Source organism: Trachemys scripta, chromosome 6, assembly GCF_013100865.1.
Source record: "Trachemys scripta elegans isolate TJP31775 chromosome 6, CAS_Tse_1.0, whole genome shotgun sequence".
Lineage (NCBI taxonomy): Eukaryota > Metazoa > Chordata > Testudines > Emydidae > Trachemys > Trachemys scripta.
This window is the reverse complement of record NC_048303.1, coordinates 76,549,094-76,562,944: the sequence shown is the minus strand read 5'-3', so window position 1 is coordinate 76,562,944 and position 13,851 is coordinate 76,549,094. Positions and strand designations below refer to the sequence as shown.

At 38.5% G+C, this 13,851-nt stretch overlaps 1 protein-coding gene across 1 annotated transcript in view; it reads right to left on the bottom strand.

Moving 5' to 3' along the window:
• Nucleotides 1–13,851, bottom strand: part of SLC12A2 (solute carrier family 12 member 2) — a 109,522-nt gene that overhangs the window by 32,749 nt on the left and 62,922 nt on the right. Inside the window, exons 10-12 of the mRNA XM_034774901.1 lie at nt 13,018–13,169; nt 3,548–3,655; nt 2,013–2,064 (exon numbers count right to left, since the gene is read on the bottom strand). Of these exons, the coding sequence (XP_034630792.1) occupies nt 2,013–2,064; nt 3,548–3,655; nt 13,018–13,169 (312 nt within the window). The remainder of the gene's footprint in view (nt 1–2,012; nt 2,065–3,547; nt 3,656–13,017; nt 13,170–13,851) is intronic.

The following is a 13,851-nucleotide window of genomic DNA, read 5'->3' as shown; positions in this document are numbered from 1 at the left end:
CGCGCGCGTGTGCGCGGGGGAGAAGGATATCCTTCCTTGAGGCTGTCCCAAGAGTAAAGAGGGTCTTGGCAGATTCAAGTAGAGGTTTGGAATTTGAGACGCAGCATCTAGGCTCTCTGTAACTGCAGTCAGACAGAGAGGGGTGCAGCCTCCGCCCTCCTCTGTAGAGAGAAGAAAACTTACTTTTCCCCCTCTTTTCCTTCCTAAAAGGATTAGGTGGTGGGAAAGCGTAGGGCTCTCCTTTTTACCGGGATAGAGAGCAGTAGTAGTAGCCATCACTAGTCATTTCCCACCACCACAAAGGACTGAAATCAAAGATACAGCAGTTCAAGAACATGACACTTTAGTCCATTAGGACCCTCTTCAGTCTAATGAAACCTCCAGACCACATGTGGCAACAGTGATAACTTGGTCTTTCCTTCCTCCAACAGCCTTCAAAAATGCAGAATAAGCAAGATGGGGGAAGAGATAAGAGTAACAGCAACAGTTTTTAATGTAAGCAGTCCTGGAAGGGGCTACAGGATGATGTGGAAGATCTTTTATCTGCCTGCAAGGAATGTATTACCACTTGGGCTGGCCCCCACCTCTGGCAGCACCAGGAAAATCTTGCACTTAAGTGGTTCAGTGGATAGCAAACTTTAAAGACCTCTATTTGTGCCAGCTTGCCACTTACGGAAGCATAGATTAGTGATGTTTTATTGTCTAATATGTATGTATTAAAAAAACCTGTAAATAAATATAAAAGGCTTTCACATCATACAACAGCTCTCTATAGTAGGCTAATGGATAAGAAGATAATACAATAGGGTTGGGAAAGGATTAAAAAAAAAAAAACTGATTAGCTGAAGTCTGTGATATTAACTGTTACCTTTCCCCACTAATTGAGATTGAGGCCTTGACTACTACCAGGGTAAATTGACCTAAGTTACGTTACTCCAGTTACATGAATAATGTAACTGGAATCGATGTAGCTTAGATCAAGTTACCGTGGTGTCTTCACTGCGCTGCGTCGACTGGAGATGCTCTCCCATCGACTTCCCTTACTCTTCTCGGGGCGCTGGAGTACTGGAGTCNATATAGAATGTCCATTCTGGGCTTAGGGAGTCGGGGACTCTGTGGCATGGCATGGGCCCACCCCCGAGGGAAGGGGCACGCTGGCAGCACAGGGCTGGGCAGGCCATTGTGGGTCTGGCAACTGCCGGTTTGTAGAATGTCCATTCTATATGCATCCGAAGAAGTGGGCTGTAGTCCACGAAAAGCTTATGCTCTAATAAATTTGTTAGTCTCTAAGGTGCCACAAGTACTCCTGTTCTTCTTAAAGCAAGACTGTGAAATGGGTGAGTACTTGGTATAAAAGTTCCTTGGGAAATAAGTTTTACAAGCTCTACAATTTTACTCAGTTATTGTTACAATATCTTTAAGCATTCTGAATTGCAACTAACTGCAGTGCATTAACTGCAGTGCTTTCCTCCGAAAAGGAACCACCAGTAGATATGGAGGATATGCAACTATTAACAATGTTAAAAATTAATTTAGTGCTCACTAAAAAGGAGTCAAACTATCAGCTTCTCTATCCACAGAAAATGTACAGCAAAGAGTGGAGTAAACCACTCCATATTGCCAAGCAACATTCCCTTAGCTCTGACCTAGAGGAACCACCCCAAAAAGTGACAATCTCTTAACCAATTCAATCCATGGCCTCAATGGAAGGACAGCCAAAACTATCACCACCTAAAGCAGTAAACTGAATATTTAACAGTGCAGAGTTTTGTAATTATGTCATCACTTACTGCATAATAAACAACTCTGGGCTTAAGTCTTGGCAGATAAAAGCTATCCAATTTATCTTGAAATCTAAAACTTTAAGGGCCCTATACTCAGATGGAAGAGGCTGCATATGATCATCAGCAGCAGCACCACAATTTGCATAAGGTCTCATTGTGGCAATATTTTTTCCTTCTTTAAATTCCAGATCAAACACATTAATCTTTGATTGCTTCCCAACAGTTTACCTTGCTCTTCAACCATAGGACTTTTTAAGCAGACCTCGAATATATCACTAAGCTGTGGTAAGCAGGATTCTTTCCCAAGCAAGTGCCAACAGCTTCTGCAGAATTTAAACCTCCATTTTTTAGCCCATCTGGTTGCTAAGAAAATTTCAGTTGACATTTTGGAGGCTTTGTGTAGTGCTTTCTTCCAGAGAGTCTGTGCAGACAGGCCCATTGCCTCTGCTGCTGCTCATAACTTAAGGCTATGATTATGCCACGAAATCCATGACTTCCACTGACCTCCATGACATTTTCTGCCCTGGGGCTGAAGCTCCCAGCCAGGCCTGCCCATGCAGCTGCCCAGCCTCCAGCGGGTGGACCCCATGCAGCTGCCCAGCCGCTGCTGCAGTCGCAGCCAGTGGCTGGGGGACCTTGCAGCTACCAGTTGCCTGGAGCAAGGGCACCCCACAGAAGCCCAGCCCCAGGGGTAGGTGGACCCTGGAGTTCACATGCACCGCATTAGTAGGGAATGCAGGAGCCCCAGCAGCAGTGGGTGCTGAACCCACCTACCCCTTTTGTTAGGGATATTTTTAGTAAAAAAGTCAGGGACAGGTCACAGGCTGTTATTTCCCATGACCTGGTCCCTGACTTTTACTAAAAATATCCGTGACAACTTAGCCTTACTTATAAACTTTGTCACACTACAACAGAGTAGAAAGTGACCACACTTGTCAGTTTTAACTGCTGGTATTCAGAAACTTAGGAATGAAGTCAAATGGAGTCTGTTGCTTCTTGGCAAAGCTTTGGTGGGGGAGAGAAGGGGAAATATTAGATGCCTCCCTACTTAACATCAAGAAAGAGGGCAAGAGGGCCAAGTTAGGAGGAGACATCTCAGCACCAAAATGTTTTGTTTAAACATAAGTCAGTTCCAGTAGCACAGAGGCCACTGCCATATGGTCACTACTTGGACACTGATACTGAGGTAGTAGCAATAACCAACAGAAAAAGACCTCTCGGGACAGCACTGAAGAATTGTGCTCAGGGCTCTGATACTTCCTCCTCCTTCTTCAGCACTCAGATAGGAAACCAATACTGGAGGCAGCGTTTCTCGTGGCTCAACAGGCCTGCCATGAAGGTTGAAGGCAAAGGCTGCAGTGGTACTTAGTACTGGAACATGCCCCTTTTTGCCCAGGACTCCAGATTTAGATGGAATGGACTTGCTGAATCCAATAATTCAGGAAAATTTGGCTAAGTCTCTTTGCACCAAACCAACTCCATGCCAGAACAAAACACTACAGAACCTCAACTCTACAGATGGCAATACCAGACATAAGGTCAGTATGTCAGAAGAGCAGATTTGAAATTTACATCTACTAGTTCCATTTTAGAAGGCAATGGTGCTAGTGTTTTATTTCCAAGTAGAACAGCTGAGAATCAATGTGTGACTCAAGTGATATGAATCAAGACACCAATATACAAAAGCTCCCTGTTCCCAATATTCCAGTTTAAAGCTGATTCAAGTTATTTTGTTATGAAACAAAGACATTATATATGCTTACCTGAAAAATCTTAGGTGCACTCACTAAAGATGCCAATGCAGAAGAAAGGGTGGCTGAAAAGATGCCAGCAGAAATCAGTGGTGCAAATCCTGATACCATGCTCATTACCTGAAAGCAGGATATAAACATTTTAATTTCTTTTACATGTACCAAACAGAATGGACTGAAAAACATCTACCTCTAAATAAAACAATTACTTTAATAAAAATAAACTAGAATTCTGTAGACAAATGTTTCAGTTGAAGTCCTTCAGAACTGTTACAATAGCATTCACTCAACACTGAGGAGAGTTGGCAGTTTTTCAAAGGGACACTATTAAGGGCCCAAAAGCAAGCTATTCCGCTGGTTAGGAAAGATAGAAAATGTGGCAAAAGACCACCTTGGTTTAACCACGAGATCTTGCATGATCTAACAAATAAAAAGGAGTCATATAAAAAATGGAAACTAGGACAGATTACAAAGGATGAATATAGGCAAACAACACAGGAATGCAGGGGCAAGATTAGAAAGGCAAAGGCACAAAATGAGCTCAAACTAGCTACAGGAATAAAGGGAAACAAGAAGACTTTTTATCAATACGTTAGAAGCAAGAGGAAGACCAAAGACAGGGTAGGCCCACTGCTTAGTGAAGAGGGAGAAACAGTAACAGGAAACTTGGAAATGGCAGAGATGCTTAATGACTTCTTTGTTTCACTGAGAAGTCTGAAGGAATGCCTAACATAGTGCATGCTAATGGGAAGGGGGTAGGTTTAGCAGATAAAATAAAAAAAGAACAAGTTAAAAAATCACTTAGAAAAGTTAGATGCCTGCAAGTCACCAGGGCCTGATGAAATGCATCCTAGAATACTCGAGGAGCTAATAGAGGAGGTATCTGAGCCTCTAGCTATTATCTTTGGAAAATCATGGGAGACAGGAGAGATTCCAGAAGACTGGAAAAGGGCAAATATAGTGCCCATCTATAAAAAGGGAAATAAAAACAACCCAGGAAACTACAGACCAGTTAGTTTAACTTCTGTGCCAGGGAAGATAATGGAGCAAGTAATTAAGGAAATCATCTGCAAACACTTGGAAGGTGGTAAGGTGATAGGGAACAGCCAGCATGGATTTGTAAAGAACAAATCATGTCAAACCAATCTGATAGCTTTCTTTGATAGGATAACGAGTCTTGTGGATAAAGGAGAAGCTGTGGATGTGGTATACCTAGACTTTAGTAAGGCATTTGATACGGTCTCGCATGATATTCTTATCGATAAACTAGGCAAATACAATTTAGATGGGGCTACCATAAAGGTGGGTGCATAACTGGCTGGATAACCGTACTCAGAGAGTTGTTATTAATGGTTCCCAATCCTGCTGGAAAGGCATAACGAGTGGGGTTCCGCAGGGGTCTGTTTTGGGACCGGCTCTGTTCAATATCTTCATTAACGACTTAGATATTGGCATAGAAAGTACGCTTATTAAGTTTGCGGATGATACCAACTGGGAGGGATTGCAACTGCTTTGGAGGACAGGGTCATAATTCAAAATGATCTGGACAAATTGGAGAAATGGTCTGCGGTAAACAGGATGAAGTTTAACAAAGACAAATGCAAAGTGCTCCACTTAGGAATCAACAATCAGTTTCACACATACAGAATGGGAAGAGACTGTCTAGGAAGGAGTACGGCAGAAAGGCATCTAGGGGTTATAGTGGACCACAAGCTAAATATGAGTCAACAGTGTGATGCTGTTGCAAAAAAAGCAAACATGATTCTGGGATGCATTAACAGGTGTGTTGTGAGCAAGACATGAGAAGTCATTCTTCCGCTCTACTCTGCTCTGGTTAGGCCTCAGCTGGAGTATTGTGTCCAGTTCTGGGCACTGCATTTCAAGAAAGATGTGGAGAAATTGGAAGGAGTCCAGAGAAGAGCAACAAGAATGATTAAAGGTCTTGAGAACATGACCTATGAAGGAAGGCTGAAGGAATTGGGTTTGTTTAGTTTGGAAAAGAGAAGACTGAGAGGGGACACAATAGCAGTTTTCAGGGATCTAAAAGGGTGTCATAAGGAGGAGGGAGAAAACTTGTTCACCTTAGCCTCTAAGGATAGAACAAGAAGCAATGGGCTTAAACTGCAGCAAGGGAGGTCTAGGTTGGACATTAGGAAAAAGTTCCTAACTGTCAGGATGGTTAAACACTGGAATAAATTGCCTAGGGAGGTTGTGGAATCTCCATCTCTGGAGATATTTAAGAGTAGATTAGATAAATGTCTATCCGGGATGGTCTAGACAGTATTTGGTCCTGCCATGTGGACAGGGGACTGGACTCGATGACCTCTCAAGGTCCCTTCCAGTCCTAGAATCTATGAAACACTGTCTGCAGAATCTTGTTTCTTTTATTTCTACAATGCCTAGATTTTTTTTCAAATACCATTTACCATTCAACGTATGGAGAATATTTCAGGACAGTAAACTCTAGTTTTTTTTATTCCAACTCAAATTTTTTTTAAGCCATATATATGATTTCTTAAAACAGACTGTTAGCTGCTCTGTTCAACCAAGTCTGAGCTCTGCAGCTAGAGAATCTGGTGGGCCAAATTTAACTGCATAAACTTGCAAACAAACATAATTCAACTACCAAATCAAAAAATGTCTCATTAATGGTCTAAGGAAAGAATTCACTTTCCTGTCAGTTACATCAATAAGAGCAATCATAAGTCAAAAGAGAATGCAGTTTTAAGAGAAGTATTTCAGCTTTCTGACAAAATATAATATTTTATAAGGTGTGGCTTGAGGCATAGAGATGGTGTCTGTTTGACAGAAATTTCTGATACCTAAAATGCTGAGGAAGAGGAAGTCACATTGTTGAAAACCAATATCAGTCTCAGATTTTAGACTGTGGAAGCTCCACCTGGAAGGTGGCCAGCATCCTGGAGACTGAACCTCTTAAAATTTATAAATAGGGAAATTGTTTCAGTTAGACTCTTCCTCAGGGAAATTATCCCCACCCTTTCCGGGAAGATCATCCCTGCTTATGGAGCTGCTAGAAGCTAGGGGGAAGAACTCTTTAAAAAGGAAGGTGGTCTGTTTGTGGAGGATACCTGTCCGTAAGACTGAACAAACAGCTTTTTCCACCTAAGGCTAGAGGAACAAGCAATTAGCAGAAACAGAGGAGACACTTAAAAAAAAAAAAAAAAAGCAAGGAGGGCCTCCCAGATGCTGTATGGGAAAGAAATCAAGTTGTCATAGTAGCTAACAGAGGAGTGTTATGACCAGCAATAGCAAGCAATCAGGCACACCAATCCCCATCCCCCACATATGGAAGGCCAATAGAAAAAAAGCCAAAAATTACAGGGAAGTCTGACTGAGGAGCAAAAGAATTAGAGCCTCACTTATGTGGCCTGAGAGAGAAAACCAAGCAGAACTCTAAGAAAAAGCCTTAGTCCTGTGGCTAAGGAGAAGAAAGTATAAATGGAGGAGAAAGTATAAATCCAGGCTTCCCCTATCTTCTGAGAAATAGGAACAGGGAAGGAAAAAACAAAAACAACTCCCCAAAGGTCTGATTTCTTAGGGCTTGGGGTGTGTTACTTGGTGGAAAGAGGAAAGAGGAGAAAATGAGACAATCCCTGAATGTCACTGGATTTAATACTTAGTTTGCTGGAAGAACAGTGCTATAGTGGCCATGAGATCCACTCCCAGTTTCTGGTGTGCATTAGAGCTTCAGCAACCCAGTGTTTTAACTATATGCCACAAAAGGGAGAGATATGATGAGGTCCAGTCTGACAGAGGAGACAAAAAGTATTCGCCTCCCAGGACCAGGAGCATGCAATCTCTGTGGATGGTCTAACATTTTCTTGCAAACATTTATTTCATAGATTCTAAAGACCAGAAGGGACCATTGCGATCATCTAATCTGCTCTCCTGCATAACACAGGGCATAGAACTTCCTCGAAACAATTCTTGTTTGAACTAGAGCATTTATGTTTTAAAAAAACATCCAATCTTGATTTTAAAATTGCCAGTGATGGAGAATCCACCACAACCTCTGGTGTATTTGTCCAATGATTAATTACCCTCACTGTTAAAAAATTGCACCTTATTTACAGTCTGAATTTGTCTAGCTTCAGTTTCCAGCCATTAGATCTTGATATACCTTCATCTACTAGATTGCATCTTCAAACATTTGTTCCCCATATAGGTACTTACAGTCTGAATCACCCCTTAACCTTCTTTTTATTAAGCTAAATAGATCGCATTTCTTCAGTTTATCATATGGCACATTTTCCAATTCTTTTAATTTGTCTCGTGTCTCTTCTCAGAACCCTCTCCAATTTATTAAATTTATTTATTTGAATTGTGCCCTTTGGTAAGTGCCTCTAATTAAACTTCCTTCTTTTTGTCTTTCAATGCTTCCATCTTTCTTCACAGAAATAGGGCTAGAAATAAAAGTAGTAGAGGACCAAGCAAAGATTATACTTTCAGGAAAGGTGGCCAAAAAAAATCCCCAAGAATAAAGCCTGGAATTTTATCAAGAGAGCGAGGAGCATGTGCACCTCTTTTCACTTCAGCTAGAATGCTTACTGGGAGAAAACTTGTATCCTAGGATGGTAAATGAGGAAATGTATAACAAAAAACTTCACTAATGAGGAAAACGAGTAAGGAGATGCTACTAGGATGTTACCTAGCAGAAGACTAGAAGATTACCAGAACTTGTTTTTAGTTAGGCAAATGCTACTCAGATTAAAATAAAGATGTGATTGTTATTACAGTGCATCAAAGATAAAAGCACAGAAGATAGCAAACAAGGTAAAACTCAATAGTATTTACAGCTGAAAAGAAAGTAATAAATCTAAAAGACACACACTTTGGTACCATGTGAGAAAAATAAACTATTTCTAGCTCCATATACCCTTAATGCAAAGGATTCTTTTTGAATAAGTTTAAGTTGTTTGTTAATTGCACTAACTATGCATTACGATTGCTTAAACAGATTGTTAGTGACCAACAGTTAGTCTCTGCCCAATAGCTGTATGGCGTCTAGCATTTTAAGTTTGCAGTTTCAGCTTAGTTTTAATAGATCAAGCATCTACGTTAAATAAAGAGGTCACCATCACAATTAGTATATTGTTTGCAATCTCATACAAATAAAGAATATTTTCAGGGAGTAGGTCATGGAAAAGAAATCTGCTCATAGTTAGAAATACTTCAGTGTTAACATGGAAAGATAATATTTGTAGATGAATATAACATACATCCTCCTGTGACATGACTACTTGATGGAGAATTTCCAACATGCAGTGCTGTTAAATCAGACACCTTTCATGTGCTGCCCTTGAAATCTTCATATTGTACCAGAGGTCTGGCATTTGGCTGGATCTCAAGGTACTCTCCAGCATATGGCCACAGTTTGGTAAACACAACAGCTTTTTCCTTCCCCCAAGAGATTGCTTTTCTACTAGAGCTCATTTATATATTTCCTTCATTATAGTGGGTAATACAATACTTCTAAACAAGAGATATAGCAAGCAGCTAATTTCATTCCAATGGCTCTTTATAATATAAAGATTTTAATAAGCTCTTTTGAAATTCTTGTTAATTATGACAAAGATGCTATTTTAAAGGCCTATTCAGTCATGACACCTCAAAAAAAATTACAAATGACAATAATGTAAACAAGTCAGGAACTCTTTTTCTGTATGTTCTCTCACACTGTCATACAAATAATGCCTAAGGAAACTAAGACGTGAAACTACATATTTAAGAATTATTACAACTTAACACTGGAGCTACTGTTCTCTGCATGAGACAGACTGAGACCAGTTGAAGACTGACAAACTATTGTACCTTTGATAACATCTTGAAAAACTGACTGGCATTTTCAGTCACTGGGTGAAACCCAACATTTGTGTTTGAAAAGTACAATATCAATGTGGGAATGAGATCATGCATCACTTGCACTGAATGAATACTTCTTTCATCCTAGAAACCTTACCATAGTTTAGTAACGAGAGGAGCAGTGGGGTGGGGAAGAAAATAAGGAATCTGTTTCAATATTAATACTCTGTGTGTCCAAGTGTACTGATTGTTTTTACATTGATAATTTACGGTGAAGACTAGAAACACCTCCCATAATATTTCATTTTTTTAAAGGAAGAAATGAAACCAAGAAAAACATCTTCATGCATTGTGCATATTTTAATGTACACTTATTAGGTATGTTTTATATATAAGCACATGTTAATTATAGCTATATGTTCTTGAAGTTCAAATGCAATTTGATTAACAAGTAATTAAACTGCCATGCTCCCACAAGTCATAAGATTACTATAAGTGTAATTACTTGCTTTGGAAGACACTTTAGCAGTTATGAAATTAGAAAAAACTGGTTCCAGAACATAAATTATCACTTGAGCTCTGAAAATGAAGTTTAGGCATTGGATTGCATGGAAAATAAAGTTGATGGAATAAATATTGCAGCAAATGGGTTAGAGAAACAATAAAGGATTTACAGATGTGAGTTTTTACATTACAAGAAAAAAGAAGATTAAAATAATCATTTTATTAAAAATCAAGTATCTCACTTATGAAACTCCAATATATTTACTGGTAAGGATGACACAGAAGTCTTAAACATTGAAAAATGATTGCTGATATATTAGCAATTTATTAATTTTCCTACTGTATTACTAAGCACTTTGAATTGCTCTGTCTTGAAATATTCAAATTCTTCTATGTAAGGAATAAAGCAGTACACCGCCTGTGATTGGGATTCAGTTTTTTTACTATCACAAAACTAACTACAGATGTAATACTGAAACAATCAATCACATTCTGTAGTCACTATTTTAAGCAGTTGTTAAGATTGAGAGTAGATATCAATGTTTGTGAATCACTCAATCAAATACTCTGGTGAAAGCACCATTGAAATGCCCATGAGGAAATTAATTTTGTATTCAGTGAAATTTTTGGATAGTGTATGTAATAAGGCCTGGGGTCACACATTAAATGTGGAGAAATATTCAGTAAATTACCTGTTCATTGAATGAGGCAGGGATCCTCTGGAAAAAATAGTATGTGATCACGTAATTAAAGACAATTATAATCCAGACGGCACAGAGGGCCAAATTAAAGTTGCACATGCATCCTTAACACTGTCATTCCTTAACTTTTAAGTGCTTGACTTTGTAACTGTAATGTTATTCTAATAGTTTTTTTGGATGCAACATGTATTTATATTAAAAATAAAATGAAGGTACCAGTTCTGACTACAAAGATGAGGTCTGGTTATCATGTGGGCTTTACACAGGCTATACATTTTCTACACTTAGGTAGATTTTTAGTGTGACATTTCACACAGGTTGTATGCCCCTTGAATGCATTTAGTTCAATTTCTTTTCCTACATTTTTAATACAAAGTGACCTAGTTGTATTTAATCTGTGTTGTTGTAGCCATGTCAATCCCAGGGTACTAGAGAGAGAAAGTGAGTGAGGTAATATCTTTTATTGGACCAACTTCTATTGGTGAGAGATATGCTTTTGAGCTTACACAGAGCTCTTCTTCAGGACTGGGAAATGTACACAGGGAGTCACAGCTAAATACAAGGTGGAACAGATTGTTTAGCATAAGCAGTAAACTCATCTTTCAAGGAAGCATTCAAGGTGAAGTGGTCCATTAATAGCCCTCCAGTCATAGGGGGAAAAGGGAGAGCAAGGGACTCTGTGTACATTTCCTAATCCTGAAGGGCTCTGTGTAAGCTTAAAAGCTTGCCTCTCTGACCAACAGAAGTTGGTCCAATATTACCTCACCCACCTTGTGTGTCTGATGTATTTATGACAGTACAACTCTTTTTATTAACAGAAAATATTTTAGCAAGATTTCAATTAACAGAAAAATTGGCAGAGATCTATCTTGAGTAGATCTGATGCTACAGGTAAGTTTTTAAAAACTATTTTAGATATCAGGTATTTTTAGATGTGTTAAGTGCCAATGTGCAGCAGACAGATTGAAAATCTGTCATTCTCTGTCAAGACCCTTGACCCTGGAATTCACTTTCCCCCTGGTTATCCTTTGACATTCGGCAACAGGCGGGGGTGAGGAGAGAGAGAGACAGAGAATTAGGCTGTAGAATAAGAGTAAATTTGATGACTGAATCATAGGAAATTAGAGTTCTATCAGGCATATTATTGTGATTACTGACCATTTTTAAAAGGACACCATTACTTAAAATTTTAAGTGACAATTCTGTCTGAAAAGTAACCTGCAATAAAATTAGTTTGAAACAGATTGGCAGAATGAAAGTTGCCTGTATTTTCTATTGTGTGTATTTAAATAGCACTGTGTTTTTCCTTTAGGATTTATCTACATGGGGAAGTTGACCTGCATAATTATTTTAGTATGCTCACTTCAAAGTTTAATTGTTTTGCATACAAATATATTACTCCAAAGTAGCTCCCGATGCAGACAATGTTCTGGAATAAAGAAAAGTGACTTTAAAGTCATGTATTCCAGAATACAATGTCCACACAGGGAAGTTACTCTGGAATAGTTATGCCGGTCAGTTTTCTTATAGACTGGCCACTGTCCCCTCCATACAGCCAGTTTCACCTGTTTGTGGGTTTTTCACAAAGGAACAAGGGAGAGAAATAAATATAGCAAAAAATACGAAAAATTATTGTAAAGTCACAAAAACTGGTGTGTGTATGGGGATGAGGAAGCACAGAACTAGCCTGTTAAATGCATATGCTAAATTTCAATTTAATGGGTTCTCCTTTAAGTATGATAATATGATTTAATTTTTACAAAAGAGTTTGGTATCCTGGATAAATATTTTAAATTTTTCCTTGAATTCAAACATATCCTGGGAATATCAGCATGGTAACAAAAGTTATAAAACTTAAATTAAACCAAGAAGAAGGATGCAGATAGAAGAAAATTTACTTAGAATAGTTAGGGAATGAACAGCAGTATTACCAAAAAGCTTTTAACTTGTTAGAAGATAAAAAGCAAGGTATAGTTAAAGTTGATGACTGTAAAAGCCTTGTTAGGTTGCATACACCAATCTGCTAGAAAGTTTTAATGGCTCAGAGCTTTAAACCACGAACGTTCTGCAACCTACCACCCACACGATTTGCTCATGTCAAAAACAGAGTTCTACTCCAATTACAATATCTGGAGATAAAAGTAAAATTCTTTACTACAAATGTACCTTGCTATTCTTGTATACAGTATAGTGAAAATGCCTCACTAAAGAAAGCCTTTAAGAAAGGCACATGAAACATTTACAAAAAAATGACATGTTTTGTTCTTTAGGAAACAAATTCCAGACTTTGCTTAAATTTCCAGTAGATGGTCTATATTTTAATCTAGGCTTATTTCACAAATTTGCTATACTCATTAAATACACACACACCCCCCCGCAAAAAAACAAAACAAACAACAACAACAACCACCACCATTCAATTGATGCCCTCTCAAGTCTTAAAGCGTCTCTCACCTGGAAGCTATTCAGCAGACCATAGTGACACTCTGTCTTCTGACAAGATGAGAAGTCAAATTTTAACTTGCAAGCAGCAGTAGTGCAATTTGTCAGTTCGGTAACGATGGTGTTATTGAGGTTACCTGTAGCATCCCGAACAACACAAGCACCTAGTGTGGACCCAAACAAAATACAGGTTGTCCAGTGGCCACTAAACAGTCTGTTAAAAAAAAAAAAATTTTGCCCATTTTTTTTTTGGGGGGGGGGGGGGGGGGGTGGGGGGAAAGTATAGTCTAACAGTTCAGCATTACAAAACAAGAGCATTTCCTTTAAATTACTCCTGACGGTTAACAAACAGACATATGCTTCATTTTCTTGGATGGAAAGGTAAACAAGAAATCATGCATTAGTTACTGCATAATATTTTAGCAATATCATCAATATAAAGCACTTGTACATTATTTGACACATTTAAACTGCTTTTTAATATATTAACATAAGCAATCTGCTTTTGGTGGCTGCATCTCAAATAAGCAGAGAAATTATATAAAAAGATTTACTTAATCCATAATTAATAAAAGTAAAGCAACGACAAACATGGAGAAAAGTTAAATTATAAAAATCACCAGTTTTAAAATTTCCATATTGTTTTCCTGTGCTGTGCATGTCAATTTCTTGGGCAATTTTTATTTACAACTGGTATTGTACACCCTCATATTTGGTTCTGTTTTCACTCTTGCTGTTCTACATTTGTTACTTTTCATATTATGAGTGCTCAGTCACGTTTTACACAGGCATTCAAATCTTTCTGAATACATTTGTAATGTTATTCGCTTTTCTGGAAAATAAAAT